This window comes from Amblyomma mixtum, chromosome 4 (assembly GCF_055824585.1).
Source record: "Amblyomma mixtum isolate Tamu chromosome 4, ASM5582458v1, whole genome shotgun sequence".
Lineage (NCBI taxonomy): Eukaryota > Metazoa > Arthropoda > Arachnida > Ixodida > Ixodidae > Amblyomma > Amblyomma mixtum.
The window spans coordinates 135,353,676-135,369,236 of NC_143015.1; the positions used below are offsets into that span (position 1 = coordinate 135,353,676).

General features: G+C 47.7%; 1 protein-coding gene across 1 annotated transcript in view; it reads left to right on the forward strand.

Annotated features, from left to right (window-relative positions):
• LOC149348317 (somatostatin receptor type 2-like) overlaps positions 1-14,670 on the forward strand; it is a 150,250-nt gene extending 135,580 nt beyond the window's left edge. Inside the window, exons 2-3 of the mRNA XM_089588063.1 lie at positions 290-535; positions 2,567-14,670. Of these exons, the coding sequence (XP_089444189.1) occupies positions 290-535; positions 2,567-2,623 (303 nt within the window). The 3' untranslated portion in view covers positions 2,624-14,670. The remainder of the gene's footprint in view (positions 1-289; positions 536-2,566) is intronic.
• The last annotated feature ends 891 nt before the right edge of the window (positions 14,671-15,561 follow it).

Consider the following 15,561-nt stretch of genomic DNA (forward strand, 5'->3'; position numbering starts at 1 on the left):
TGACACTGTCATTGCCGTGCGCACGTTGCTTGTCTCCTTGTTTGCCTTTGATAGCCTTTATTAGCACCCTGCTTTCGCAAAATAAAGTCATTTGGAAGACTGCGTTTTGTGTTTGTGTATTCGTGCCTTCTTTTGTCCCGTCGTCTTCGCGCAGTTCTGTTTTGCTCTATCCATGAACCGACTAGCCCAACATCATGTCTTATTCCAATACGTCGGCGATTAGTTCAGATAAGATGACGTAAGACAAGGCAGATGAGTAAGCGCGCTGTGTCTGTTGGTGTCGTTGCAGTGCGCAGACGACGAAGGGAGCAGTAGGCGTTCGTCCGAGGGCGGCGGAGGGCGCCGCAGAAAGCGTCGCCGGCGGCGCCTCCTATCGGCCGGACCGTGCTGCAGCGAGCGGCCCACGAGCACGACGACCGCGGGCGCCGCCGCGTTGCTGCTCAACGAGCCGTCGACCGCCACGACGCCTGCCGTCAGAAACGGCAACCAGGGTGTGCGCGCTGGTGGCGCCAACGCCACCACCCAGCAGGAACAGGTGGGCACTAAGTCCTCTCTTGTGTGGCCGAAGCGTTTTTTCTCTTTTTGGTTCATTTACAGCGAGAGCTGTATTGGAGTCGTCCTACGAGATGTTGCCGTTGGCGCCGTCCGCACGTGCCGCAACGCAGCGTCCTATGACTGCTTATTACACCCGTCTACTCCGACGGTGTCGACGCCGCACCCAACAAGGCCACATTCAGCCTTAAAGCTGCGACCTCTAAGTAAAAATATAGTTGCATAAATGGTACCTTAACGCATATATTTCAGCCAGCTTTTTTTCGAGACGACCTAGAAATTCTGAATTGGCATCCTATTCCTGAAGCAAATGTTAAAAAGTTATCAAGTTAACCTTCAGTGATTGATTAACTTTGGAGAATAAAATATTGCAGAATCGGCCACGCGCCTTTGAAGTGTCATTTTTTGGTTTCACTGATATAGTGCGATACAATTCAAAATCGAAACGGCAAATGCGAGGCCTTCCAGCCATTGGCGTCTGGTGAAGGCGGTTATGACGGTCGCATTATCGATGGAGGCGAATGGTTAGAGACCGTGTACTGTGCGATGGCAATGCACGTTAAAGAACCTCCCCTATGGCGTCCCTCATAGACTGAATCGTTTTGGAACATTAAACACCATAATCTATAAACCGAACCTTTAGTTAGAAGACGTGATATATAAAAATTAGCGGCTTCCTGTTCACCATGCGCGACGCACGACCACACACCCCTATCCAGAATTACTGAGCCCTTAGGCTCGCAACGGCACTTTACACCGCCCTCTCCCCAACGGTCGCTCAAATTGCGTCATGTATGGGCCGTGAGTAACCCGTGGTCGTACGCATGGTGCACGAGTTCCCTTTTACACCCCTACCCCACACCCAAACCCATTCTCCCATAACACTCCCAGCAAACATTAGGTAACGCTAATGCGAATGTAGCGGCATAAATGAAAAACACATCTCAACCCATATCGAGAGTAGGAAACACTCCGAGTGCCATCAACGTCACCCACCACTTCATCAGCCGCTGAAATAAGCATTACCGCAAGGGTCGTTCTAATTCACGTGTGTGAGAGGGTGTGAATATTTATTACTCAAAATTTAAAGCGTTGTCGAATAGCACACTTGTCTGGAGCGCTTTGGGGGGTGTGCTATGCTGCAAACCAGGGGAAACTTAGCACCTTTTCTAGGGGCGAGGTGCTGGTTGCTGCGCAGATCGCGTGTCTATTTTCCAGCATCTGCGAAACTCAGTATCCACTTTAAAATTTCGCTTTCCCTCCTCCGCTGAACACAGCTCGAGAGCTGCTGATAAGTATGCTCACCTCTTTATATCCGTTGTCAAAACTGTCCGGTCGACAGTGTTCCCTGTCAAGCCGTTGTAGCAGAATACTTACGACAGTGCGAATATCCGGAGTTCTGCAGTGGTGGCGAGGAGAGGTTTGAATTTGGAGCTCTGATTGTGCCGTAAGTGCGCTATCAACAGCAAACCATGCGTGCCGGAGACATTTGGGAATGGACACTCTAAACTAAGAAAGCGTTAAACGTTTCCTGGAGCTCTTGTGAACGCATCCACCGGGGAGTGCGACTGGGATTCGGGGTGTAATGGATGTAATACCGAAGTCACTTAGCGCTGTTTCAAGTATGTCTACAGGGGCGCAGGGATGAAAGTCAGAGAGAGATTAATTTATTGAAAAAGGCTGGCGCGGGGCCTAACGGAATAGTACCAGAACAACTTTATTCATCGGACGACGGGAATCACGGGATATTTAGATTACAAGCCTGACATGGGTAAGGGAGATATGGTAGGGCTAGGTGTAAACCACTATGGAATACTCACATGCGAATCTCCGCAGTGAGTTGAGTGTCTCTTCCGCGGCAGTTTTCGGCCTAATCCCGTTCTGATACGACATCAGAACGTCCGGAGGCGAGGCAGTTGCATGCTTTCACTCTTGGCCAGTTTTTTGGGTGCTTCTTTGAAACCGTAAAGCACACCTTGCTTTGTTAATGTGCGTACCTCGTTTTTCCTTTCAGGGTGAACAAGCCGCCGAGCACCTGCTACTAGGTCCGCTCGTTGACGTGCCACACTAAGACAAGTTCCCGTCCCGTCCGTCCCTCGAAGTCACAAGCGGCTAAGCCTCCACAAGGAGCATGGCGAAGAACTTCACGAGCAAAAAAAGAAAAGAAAAACCGACTGCCCCCCCCATCAACTTAATATGAAGGCGTCACACAAGACCCGTCGCCAGCGATTGCGACACCAAGATGTCAGCGTTCAAACTGACTCCGTGATGGCGTCTTGATGGCACCAGGGTTAGAGCGACCCAACACGGCGCTCAAGACAGAGCTCAACGCGACCACGACAGCAAAGCAAAAAAAAAACACAAAGCCCGCCTGCGCAGTACACAGAAGAACGTTCAGATAACGGTTCTCGGAAGAAGAGGCACTTCGGAACTATACCACAGCCAATGAAAACGGTGCTCCAACTGAGCAGAGTTGTTAGGCCTAACCGTCTAATGTAGACCACGGACGATGCGCCGTCAAGACTCAGCTCAGGACAGAGGCAAAGATGCGAGACAGTTGTGTCGTACGCTTCGAGAGGCAGCAGGGTTAGAAGTCGGGAGCGGTGGCGCATTGACCTAGAGACTCAGGAAGCACTTTTTGAACTTTGACGGAGGTCCTTGTTCCGTACAGTGGTCCTGCGCCCCTTCTGTGTTCCAGGACCCTTGTCCTGAGACGACGTCTGTGACGTGTACCGGTGGACGTGGCGCGATAGTTGCCGAAGACATTCGCTTCAGCCCGCGCCGCGACGTCCTGCCTGGCTACGTCTTGCTGGCAGTTTCGAGGCGATGGCTTGTGTCTTTCAGCTTTGAGACCGTAGTTAAGACTGAGGCCGACTGCGCCTGAAGAACTCACGAGCTTCGCGCGTGCTACTGTAGGCAGACCTGAGCGATAGGTTCACTTGAGAAGCAATGCGTACCTGAGACTAAACTGCGCAACCGTCTTCGGCACTCCCCCGATCGCAACCGGTGATAACCAGTTGCAACGTGGAAGTTGATCCATACGCTTAGTGTTTTTGCCTTCGTAGTAGAATGCCAGACTTATAGTAGTGCGCTTCGCTTTACGCTACTGCGTTTCTTATTCAAATCTACCAATCACAGCTTAGCCGGTCCTGTTCGTTTGTTGACTAGTCTCCTCCTACCCGTGCTTGTGTCTCTGCGTTTGCGATTTCGTCAGACGAGTTTTTCGTCGGCCCAGCAGTCCTTAACTTTGCGATCGCGCTTCGCCTTTTGTAAAAGCGGGGCTCCCACGTCTCCTTACAACTTTGAAACTGCGCAACAGGTTCCGTCACCTTTTCTAGAGGAAATATGTATCAACGTCCCAACCGTCTCGACTCTTGAGCTAACTCTCTTAACCACGGTCTCAAAGCCTCGTAGCAAGCCGGAGGATGATGATGCAGCATGCAGGTCTACGTGAAGGAAGGAACGTTATCGTGTCCGTCGCCTCCGGTGCGACATTGGTGCCACTTTTTTTTTCCTCTTTTAACCAAGACCAATTTGTGAGGCTACGCCTCGTAGACTCAAGAGGAAACGTTTACAAGTGATATATAGTGCATCAGTATTCGCGGATTGACTGTGCGTGCTTATTATTAACATGGGCAGCCGTAACTGGCCTCTCTCCCGTTGTTTATGCGCGGAGTTCTCTCTCTGCATCAAGCCATGCGACAGGGTGAGTCGTTGTGATCGTGGCGGGGTCAGAACTACGCAGTTCACTTTTTTCTTTTACATGTGTGCTAATATGTGTGCGCGAGCGCTACACCTGTTGAATCCACAGCCGTTGTCCGACGTTGAAAGCTTTGTGTTGTTCTGAAGGACTCAAGCTGGGCACGTTTCCACGCACGCCTGTGTACAGACCGATGCACATTACCGCCATGCTTGAAAAAGTGTTAGTGGCGCCATCTTTTGCGACATATCCGAAGCAAACAGTTCTGCGGTGTTAAGCTTAGGATCGCCAGCTGACTTAGACCCACTGAAAGATGAACTCTCCCGGTCACTTCTAAGTTAATTTATCCTAAGGCTTCGGTTTCATCTGGATATTTCACAACAGTGGCGCACTGGCATCAGGCCACGTGGTGCAACAGCTCAGAAACTTTCTCTCGTGGCGCAAGCGACAGATGGCGCCACCCGCAGTTCCCGATATGGCGGCAACCCGTGCATTCGCGATGCTCTTTTCTGGTCTGTGAGAGTCGAACGGCTTGAAGCGTGTTGACGTTGCCTATACTTTTGCTGTTGTCACTTGAACGGGTATACACATAACACTGACGTCACGTGTTTTACCTCCCAATTCAGGGGTGAGAAGGAAAACATTTTTTATTTCTTTCTCTTGCGCTGCTACTGTACCATACTCGTGTATGTGCGCCGATGACGTACTTTCGTGACGTCAGGCAGCACCGTCGGAGACTTAGTGCGTGAGTGAGCGTGTTTGTGACGTCATGTGGCGCTTCGAGAGAGCTGGCCTTTGCTCTTTGTTCCTTGCGTACTTAGTATTAATAACTTCGTCACTGTTGTTGCACTTGTGACTCCGTTGCGAAGTGGGGTGTCTGGTCGTGTACTTAGTACCAATCCGCCACCCCGTTTATAGAGAATTGCAGGTGATACATCTGCAGGGGATGTTTTGGGATCGGGGTTGGATGGGATGCAGCAGAAACAGAGGTGGCGAGTAAAGCAGGTAACCACACTCTTAAACGTGCTGAAAACTTGTCACGCGGGTTTTCTGGAACAATTTCTTTCTCACCGCTGAGTGGAGCTTGCAAGATGACTCGAACTGCGTGAAAAGTTGTCGCTTGTGGCGTTTCGCATCGCAGAAAGAACTGCGCAATGAAAATTCAGCTCCCTTTGGCTTACATCAAGTATGATTCTAATTCGTAATAGCAGCGTTATAAACAGGGTCCTTGAACAGGAACATATGCGGACTATGCAGGGCAATCCTTCGATGTGTTCTAAGTGTTCGGACGTTGTCCGTCCGCCAAGAAACTTAAGGCGCAGCTATAAAGTTCCTAAGTGTTGCAGTCACAGGGTCTTTAAGTGTTGCAGCTAAAAATAAGCACCTACACTGTTCTTATGGATCTGGCTCGGAAGCAACGGCACACTTATAAACAATGGTACTCCGTACTCAACTCCGGACATGCCCAGTGAAACCAATGTAATGTGTAACAACAGCTATAAAAACTTTCTTTTTTTTTCTGTCCCACGTAGGCCTCTCATGCAGTCTCTTGAATGTTTGCAGTTGTCGCAATCACGAGAACCTCAGATGTGGCTCTTGGTAATAGTGGTTAGCTGTGCCATAGGGCCTTCATCAGTAAGCGTTGGCGGCGTTTTAGTAAGCGTTTCATAGTTTTTGCTTTCAGTAAGCGTTACTGGTGCAATGTAGTGTTTCCTGGCAAGCGTTTTCAGAGGCGTTGTCGAATTCTTTCGGTAGCGTGGTTTTTTGTAAGCGTTACCGGCGGCATGTTAGTAAGCGTTGCACAGCTTTTTCTTTCAGTAAGCGTTACTGGTGCAGTGTAGTCTTTTTTGGCAAGCGTTTCCGGAGGCGTTGTCGAATGCTTTCGGTACCATGGTTTTTTGTAAGCGTTACCGGCGGCATTTTAGTAAGCGTTGCACAGCTGTTGTTTTCAGTAAGCGTTACTGGTGCAGTGTATTCTTTCCTGGCAAGCGTTACCGGTGACTTTGTCGAATGCTTTCGGCAGCATGGTTTTTTGTAAGCGTTACCGGCGGCATTTTAGTAAGCGTTACTGGTGCAGTGTAGTCTTTCCTGGCAAGCGTTACCGGTGACGTTGTCGAATGCTTTCGGTACCATGGTTTTTTGTAAGCGTTACCGGCGGCGCTTTTGTAAACACTTAGTAGGTTTTGCTTCTGGTAAACGGCACAAATTAAGTATGCTATTTGCCAGTAAGCGTTGACGGGGACGTTATGGTATGCGTTTAGTAGTGTCGGCTTTTGATAAGCCTCACCAGTTGCGCACAGGCCTCAACCACAGACTGACGATCACCATCAAAGAAACCGGGGACGCTATGGTAAAATTCTAGGCACGTGTCATAGCCAGCCTACTTTTGACAAAGACCTCGTCCCTCCCTATCAGGCAGGAAGAACTAGCCGGCCAGGCCCAGTACAATCACATGCATGTCCTCCATGGCCAGTTTTCTCTCAACAAGTCCATCCCGAAAAGTACTGCCCGAACCACATCTCAGTAATATACTTAGTCGCTGTGGCGCGAACTTATATTCGATGCGCTATTCATTTTTAAACCAGTCGTCGTAGTTGAATAACCGCGTATTTGTTGTTGCGTCCCAAGAGTAGACTAATTCATCCTGAAGCCAGTAGCTGGTTGTGATAGCAAGAAAGGTCCGAGTGAGGGTGAACTTCTGTGAAATAAAGTCTCTTCGACGCCATTTATGTGACACGAACGTACAGGGTACCACCTATTTACATTAAACAGCGAGCGAGCCCATCTTTTATGACTGCGCAGCTCCCCCCCTACCCCCCTACCCCCCCACGGCGCTCGTCTTATGGTGCTTGGTTAAACAGGGTTCTCTGCACATTTGTAAGAGATATCTTTCTCAAGAGTCGTGATGTTCAGCACATCGTTACAATGGTCACCCGTAACAAAGGACAACTCGTTATAAAGCACTGTGTGCATAAAAACTCCGTCTGCGTGTCAGTTGTGACAAATCTTGCCTAACAGTTACGATACTCCTACCTCGTAACATGTAATCTTAGTATATCCTGCCCTCTTCGCAATGATCTGTCAGCACTGAATCCGCACCGCTTTCTTCGTTACAGCCGAACAAGTGTAAAACTCTTGTTTGTGTCACTTGCTACGGGTGACACAGTCGTTGCCTGTTTCTGGGTGATTTAGTTCCCGATTGTCAAACAAAAAACAATGTCAGGAAGTCCAGATCATCTTTTGAGGAAGGAATCAGCAGGTTTCGGTGGAAGAGGAGCTTCGTTTTTCTTAAATAGCTGCGAAAATTGTGGTGAATATTAAAAATTTGCGCCACTAGCACTCGCCTTATTAACTGTAGATCATAACTTCCCGCTTGTGAGCACCCGCGAATGAAATTGACACACTCTCACTAGTATTTCAAAATGCGTTCCAGACTCACATCAGGGCCTTTTGCGCGTTCTCTGTAAGTTAAGGTAATGCTCAGGGAGTGGTATACAGCGCAAACAATAAACAGCATGAACAACGTTAGTCAGCTGAGGAGCTAATACAGCGAAAGGTCGGGAGAGGGCGGTTGTGTGCTTTTCCTGGAAGAAATGCACACGGCATACAGCACTGTGAATACTTAAAGGGAACACCTAAGTTGCGTTTATGGCGACATGCCTGATATATTTACACAACTGTAATTACAATTTAAAAGCAGTCGGTACGACAGTTTACGCGTGCATCTAATAAAGTAAGGCTAGTCTCCAGGGATTCTTTGATAATTTTAGCTGCCATCCGGGCTGAAAAACTAATTAAGCTTTCTCTGTAAATGCAGATCATACTTCACAGAACCACTCTCTCGAATATGAACGCAACATTCAGCATCGATGTTTCTTATCTTGAGCACGCTGCTGAGAATGTTCGAATAGAGTATTAATCACGTAACTGAAATCGTAATTTTTCGGGAAAATCATCCCGGGGTTCGCGTAAATATGACCTTCCGGAACATCTCCTATCTTATTCCTTCCTTCACAAGGCCGCCAACGGATTGGTCGACAGAAACGGGTCGACTGAAGCCGTGTCAAGACAAGCCACTTTCGTCTGCGCCTGCGCAGTGCGAACCAAACTGTGGATGTAGCTCATCGCCTGCTCCTCTATTCTCAGGGTGCTACTATACAACCGCGTCTGCCGAGGCCAACTCTCTCGAAACGCCACGTATTCTTTTCTCTATTTTTTATTGCTTCATTATGCGTGGTTCTCCAGTGAAATGTTGCCCTCGTACCCAGATGCTTTGCACTCTCTAGGCAAGAGTTTTTAAACGCGCACATTTGAAAGAAAAGCGTCTTTTAAGTAATGTGTGCCAAATGCGTATATGTGACACCATCCTGTGGCGAAGAACCCAACCCGTTTGAGAAATTAACTTTACCAACCGTTTTTATCAGAAAGGGTATTTCAATTTCACACTGTAGTACAGTCCAGTGCAGAAAGCGACTGGGGCTACGATTCAGACGGCCACCGTTTTAAAATTCTTCACAGCGTAACTCTGACGGGACGAGGACACAATTAAGACAGCTTGTCAATAGTTGCAGGCGGTTGTGGATTTGAAAACCGTGCTCTTGTCCCTTACATGGAGCTCTGGAAAATACAAAAATACTTGTATTTTAAGTAAGACCGTCTTCAAAGAATTTAATTTCCAAGGTACAAAACTTGAGGGGCTTGACTTTTTTTTCCCTGTCTCTTCCCCCCTCCTCTCGAGTCACTGGAGGAACTAAGAACGACGCTCAGCCACCACTGTGACGTCATCAGTTTCTGTTCCCACGCCTGTTCCACTTTTTTCCCAGCTACGTTGCCCTCGGCGTTAAGATAATCAACCAACAACAGGACTCAGTTTTTTAACGTCAGAAAGGGCTGAAAAAGCGATGGTACGAGCTTCCGCCCTCGGAAGGCAGAAGTCGTATTTGTATTTGATGTATTTATTGATACTGCTATAGTTAAGTCCCTGCTGAAATTTCGTATATATACCGCCTGTGTTGAGAAGCAGCATTCGGCGCAGACGTAAAAAACTTACTTACTTACTTAACTTACTTACTAAACTTACTTAATATACTTGAATTTCCCCAAGAGCGTTTAAGACTTCCTCTTAGTCTAAGCGCTAAAAATAACAAAAAGTCATTTTTATAGATAACAACTCATTTAAGGTACCCACTTCAGTTTCGCTGGAGATGTACAGATGTTGAGGCAGGGAGAATGACGTCATCGAAAAATTTGAAATGCGACTGAATCCTATGTCAAATCATGAAACTCAAGAGCACCGCGAAGTGTTCACAACACTCTGGAAGAGAGCTTCAGGTAACGCCAATCATTCAATGGCCAAACGCTAAGTAGTCCATGTGGGGTCACTGGCACTCAGATATAAGCTCTGCAGTAGTACTCATCTATCCATTGGCAGCTATTTAGTCGAAATTCCAGAGGCCCGTGTACTGTGCGATGTCAGTGCACGATAAAGAACCACAGGTGGTCGAAATTTCCGGAGCCCTTCACTACAGCGTCCCTCAGAGCCCGAGTCGCTTTGGGTCGCTAAGGCCCCGTAAACCAAACCTACTGTAACCACCATCGAATTCGATGCTATTGCACAGATCCAACGCCCACACGTGTAAAGCAGTATGACTCTAATGACGAAAACAAAATTTGTTTTTTTGCACTGTTTCTCGCGGCAAGAAAATTTTACTCGCACCAGCCATTCCGAATAGCGCCTGGATGCTCGACTTTGTGATCAGGGTAGTTTAGCGTATAACGTCGAAACCTACTCGACGCAAAAGGGAACGGCGCGGAATTACATACGGGCCTTCCTGAAAGCTGCCAGAGCTCCTCTGTCACGTGTTAACGGCCAGTTCTTGATTTTGCGCCAAAGGCCAAGTCCCCACAGACGCAGCGTGCCATGATGGTGTCAATCGTACCAAGCGAAACGGGAGTCTTCGCTGTTATTTTGGACAGGCTTTCCTGTTTCTGATTTATCAGAGCAGCAGCACACTGGGTGTTTTCGCACTAAAATGTTTTTACTAAGAGTGTGTGCGTGTACGTGTGTGTATGTGTGTCCGCTCAGCATTCAAGGGCAAAGCTCTCAGAAATCTATGATGTTGCGGAATTTTTTCGTAGGCGCGAAACTAGTCTGTTTGACTCGTTGTAAGGACCACCTAGTGTTGTCCGCTAACTGCGCACAGGGAAGTGTACCTATGTACCACATCGGTGATTGGCCCAGATAAGATCTTTACCGCCTTTGTGCTGGATTTAAAAGGGCATGCTGTTTCTTAAATATGCCCAACAATTCCGGACAAAAGCATTCTTTCAACAGGAAAGAGTTTACGAAGGCATTTTTTGTATATTGTAAGATTTCACGATAACAATAAAAAAGCCCATTGCAGAGAAAAAAAAATCAATATCTTGACAAATCACTCATTTCACATCCCTGTGCGCAACTGCGGAGGCAGAAAGTGGTTCAAATGGAACGCCTGTGAAATGTCTAAAGCTACCCTTTGTGTAAAAAAAAATGGTCTGAGAAGCGTGTGAAATGGTTCGCAGCGTTTGTTCTTAATGAATATTTGTGTAGACAGAAGTGAATGTCGCCGCAGGCAAGAGTTTTGAAATGTTGAATTCTGTGCGGAAGGTTGATCGAATGTGTCACCACTTTGTTGTGAATGTCGCCTCTAATAGATGTTATCTGCGAAACTGTGCGGCTGCTCTAAAACACGTGGTATCGGCGATGCACGAACTATGGCTCAAAAATGACGCTGGTTCGGATTAAGGTGACTTCTGTACTGGATTTTTGTGGGCGTGACGTGGAGCGCCACCTATTCGGCGGCGTACAAAACTGAACTACTGAGGACAGAAGGTCGTTGCGGTCCCGGTTTATTACTCACAAGTGGTTCAATCGCTGGTCGACAAGTTTTTATAACTGCTTTCACTAAGCCAACTTACCGCACTGAAAAAGCCACAGCTAGTGTCATCCAGAGGCCGGATTCACCAAACTCTTCGCTCAATACAACAAAAACAACCTCTAGACGTATAAGATTTCAACTGTTGATGCGGGAAATCTGAAAAGTGATGGGGTATATTCAACCATTTTGTTAGGTCTTACAGCCAGAAAAAGGCGATGGAATTACAGTAATGAGGAAAACTTCACAGAGAAAGTTTCTTTTACGAAACAGTTTATAAAGGCTGGCCGGGATAGCGGTACTCTCTTAACGTGTGAATGGTTATCTGAAATCGGCTGGAATGGCTGTCACCAGCTGAAGCCTGTTCGGTCCAACGTGGCCACAGTGAAACAGAGCGCGGTAACTCTTGAACGAACGACATCGTCGCATAAAAGCGACTGATGACCCTTGGAAGCAGCGTTCAGCTGTTCCAGCAACATCTTCACGTGTTTAGAACTCTTGTTCTCATTCTGACCTGTTTTCCTTGTCGTGTTGTATATAATTTCCGAATGTTGCCTGCGGTTTTGTTTTTGTGCTAAACGTTTGACGTAGCTGTCTTGCATAAAGACCTCGGATCAGCGGTCCGAGGAAAGCTTGACGTAGCTGCTGGGCATAGCTGCTTCACAGTGTCCAGAGTCTGTTGTTTGCAGTGCAAGCAATGTTTCGCTTTTTCAGGAAGTGTGGTGAAAAAAAAAAGTACGCTTGCTGAAGACGCATTTTACCCTCGAATCCATGTGTACAAAGTGGCTGCAAGGTTGTCTCGATGGTTTTCGACCGCGGTTATGTAAGGTGCTCTAGAACTGTATAGCGGTGCAACTGAAAGTTTCAAACTGGAGCGGCAGAAGCGCACAACACCAGGTTGCGCTGGCTTCGTTTTCGGGAGTTCGTGTGTAAACATGGTAACATCTTCAGAAGCCACAGCTGTCTCCTTCAGTCTGAACCCACTGTAGTACCTTCACATCTAGCTGCCCTTCATTGGCCACAAATAGAGCAGCAAAATTTTACGAAGTATTTATTTTCGCTCTTGGCTACAATGTATGAACAGTAATTCACCAATCTGTCCACGATCATTAATCGATGATCTTTGTTTCAAGCACCTAGGCCTAATGAAGGTCTCACCTCCAGAACACGCATACACAGAGCCCCCTCGTTGCCATGGTAACAGTGAGCTGCCAACGCCTGCCCGTCTACAACCGCAGATGCTGCCATCTGGCCGATGAATGCGTCCGGAAATATCTTTTTCCTCCTACACTCGACAGCAGTTCCAGACATGCTTTCTTTTAGTGCATTTGATTCTACATGGGAGTCCTTTGGTGTTTAGCTCTGACGCCGAATGACATTGCGCCGTGTTGACATGTTACAGAAAGGTGTACGCGCTTCGGACGTTAAAAACTCAGAAACAGACGACAACTGCCGATATCGATCGCAGAGCCCCCTGCAGGCGTTCGCCTTTTTTTTTTTTTTTAACTCTTTGTAAGAGCGCCTCACTTTGAAGGAGGCCTTGTTTTGCGCCGCTATACACTTCTGGAGCACCGCTCACCGCGGCCTAATCTCGCGCCACAACTAGACAAGCCAAGGCGGCAGTCGAAGCCGAGGACCACGTTGCAGACGACAATTAGCAACGGCCGTTTGCTCAAAGCCGACAAACTGTCGACTTAGTTAAAGAGACCAGAGCCCTACCTCTCATTAAAAGGGTTTGGTCGCGAATGTCAGGGCTCTGCAGACGATGTCCAGCGGTAAATGCTTTTGCTGCTTCAGTGACTTCGTTTGTTTTGTTCCTTGTTCTTTCACTGCTGCAGGAGCGAGTTGTCTGCGTCGTTAACTAAGTCGGCAGCTTCGAGGCTTCCGGGGACGGCCTTTCAGGGCCGCCATTGGTGCTGCCTCTCTCCTTCTCTCTCTATGGGTGTGTGAAAGGGGGTCCCGCGCGGGGGCTTAACCGCCCCGTCGCATTTAATTCTATTTGTATACAAGCCGCGCGCGTTCTTCGTTAAACAAACAGACTAACACAGAGGGACGCGGGAAAGACAAACACGTACAAAGCTCTGTTTACGGACAGGCCGTCTGCTCTAGGGCTTTTTTTTTTTTCCTATCTTGAGATTTCATTAATCGTCAGAGTGTATTCCCTGCTTAAAGGGCTTTGCAGACGACATTTCAAGTTGCAGCAATGCAGGTCGTCTGCTCCGGAGCATTTATTTTTTAACTTGAGTTTTCATTGATCGTTTGCATGTATGCGCTAACCAAAGCGCTTTGTAAACGATGTTTCAAGTTGTATCAATGCAGGAATAAGAGCTGAAAATAGCGTTGAGTTCGTTTGAGTCGAAAAAAAAAACAGGAAGGCGCTGGAAGGTTAGCAAATCCTGCAAACAAAGGAATAGTTAGGACGTTATGCTGCCTCTCTTGCGACATAACTGACCTTTCGTGACGTCGTTAGACGTCACTTGTGCGGTCCTGTGGATATCAGAAACGCTTCGTTTGATGTGCGTGCTCGAGGCAGTAAGGTACATTGTAATTGATTTTTTTTTTCTTTTAGCATGTTGGAGCTTCAAAAACGGATATGTGGGCTCCTAGGATGCGTTTTTGCTTGCGAGCGTAAAATAACACCACTTGTTAGTTAATCAAGGTTCTGCGTCTATGTACAACAGGTTAGGGATCTTTGAAGTGTGTGTCACATCGCATCTCTCTCGCATGGTTTGAATAATGTCGGGATCCCTCTTATTACAGGCTTCATAACCCCACCTACGCAGTCAAGTACAAAATCTTTCTATCCCAAGCATGATACCCTACCACCCTACCCCCTACCCCCTTTCCTCCCGTGCACGCCACACGAACGCCTTGCAAGAATTATACTAGAAATGTGGCGCAATTAAATTTCTGGACACGTCAAAAAAAAAACAGGCGGTGTAAAATAAACGAAGCCCTTCACTACGACTCCCATCATTACCGACGGCATTCCTTTGAGTACCTATAAACACGACCATTTCGGCAGTTCCCTTGTTTCGAAGCAGGTCGCTTTGCCCGATAGCATTCTGTACGTAATCTTAGTTTCCTGATTTCCGGTCGCGCCTGTACATCGTCTGGCCTTCGCCAGATCATGGCCATCATTTAAGCAGCAGCTTGCGTCAGCATGCACCTGCCAATAGGATGCACCTGCCAAGGATGCACCTGCCAAGAATCCAACGTCTTGTAAGCCGAAAACTGCACGTGGCCGGCACCGGCTAAGACATGACCCTTAAAACGCAAGCTAAATCTGAAACCCTGAGCAGACGGCCTTCGGTTGAGCTTTGTGTGTGACGGAACAGCCAGAGGGGTGTACATACGCCTGAATGCCCTGCATACGACACAAAACAGCTTAACACAGACACAGATACTGTGTATACAGTCCCTGGCTGCTTGTTGAAGGGACATGGGCGGCCACGTTGCGTTTGTTTTGATGTGGGTTAATAAAGATTACTGTCTGTCTTTCGACGAAGGTTGTCTGTTGACTTTTTCCTTGCCGTCATCTTGACGGACGATGGAGACGCACGGATTAATCTCTTGCAACAATCGCCGGTTGATTGTGAGGCAATCACTGGCCTGTGGTTTGGTGGTTTGCGGAAATTAAACGGTAGGCAAAAAGACTATCAGACAGACTACCGGTCGAAATTTTGCCTTTCCAGTGGGGCAAGCAGTTGACAGGAGTTCACAAGCCATCTGCTAAGAAAGGCATGACACTTCTATGGAGATGACTTGCATACCCCTGTGGTATGGTCGACATATCACTCTGTAAGTGCCACAGTTACTGCACCACTACAACTACGCTGTAAGCACCCCCCCTCCCCCCCCCCAAAAAAAAAAAAAGAAAATAAGTTTGCTTCCCAGAAAAAAGAAAAAAAGCAGCGAAAGTGTATTTCCTTCTAACACTGGGCGCCATGTAACTACGTTGCGCAAGAGATTCGATAGTCTTTGTACAAAAGCCACCAGATGTCCCTCGAAATGCTTATCTTATCGATCTTGATTCTCTCCTGGAAGCTATCCCAGCAGACCACACACCTGTTGGTTCTGTCCGAATTCACGCACCCTTGCACTTCCTCGCCCAGCTGGACCACTCCATCTACCTTCTGGTTATTCTTGTTAAACAGGTAACAGCGGTTGTAAACGTCTTTATCACCCCACAAAGCAGATGAGATAAAAATATTGACTTTTTGTATGCTGCATAGGAGGCATTAGGTGGAGGAAGAAGAGGTCAGGCTTCCCGCACTTGGCATAGCTAGAAGTCGGCACTATGGAAAAAGCCTGTTCTTCCCGGGCCGTCGTGCACCCGGCAGAATTCAAGACGGAACTTAGGCGGCGAACGCCATGTTTCATTCTAGTTAGAGG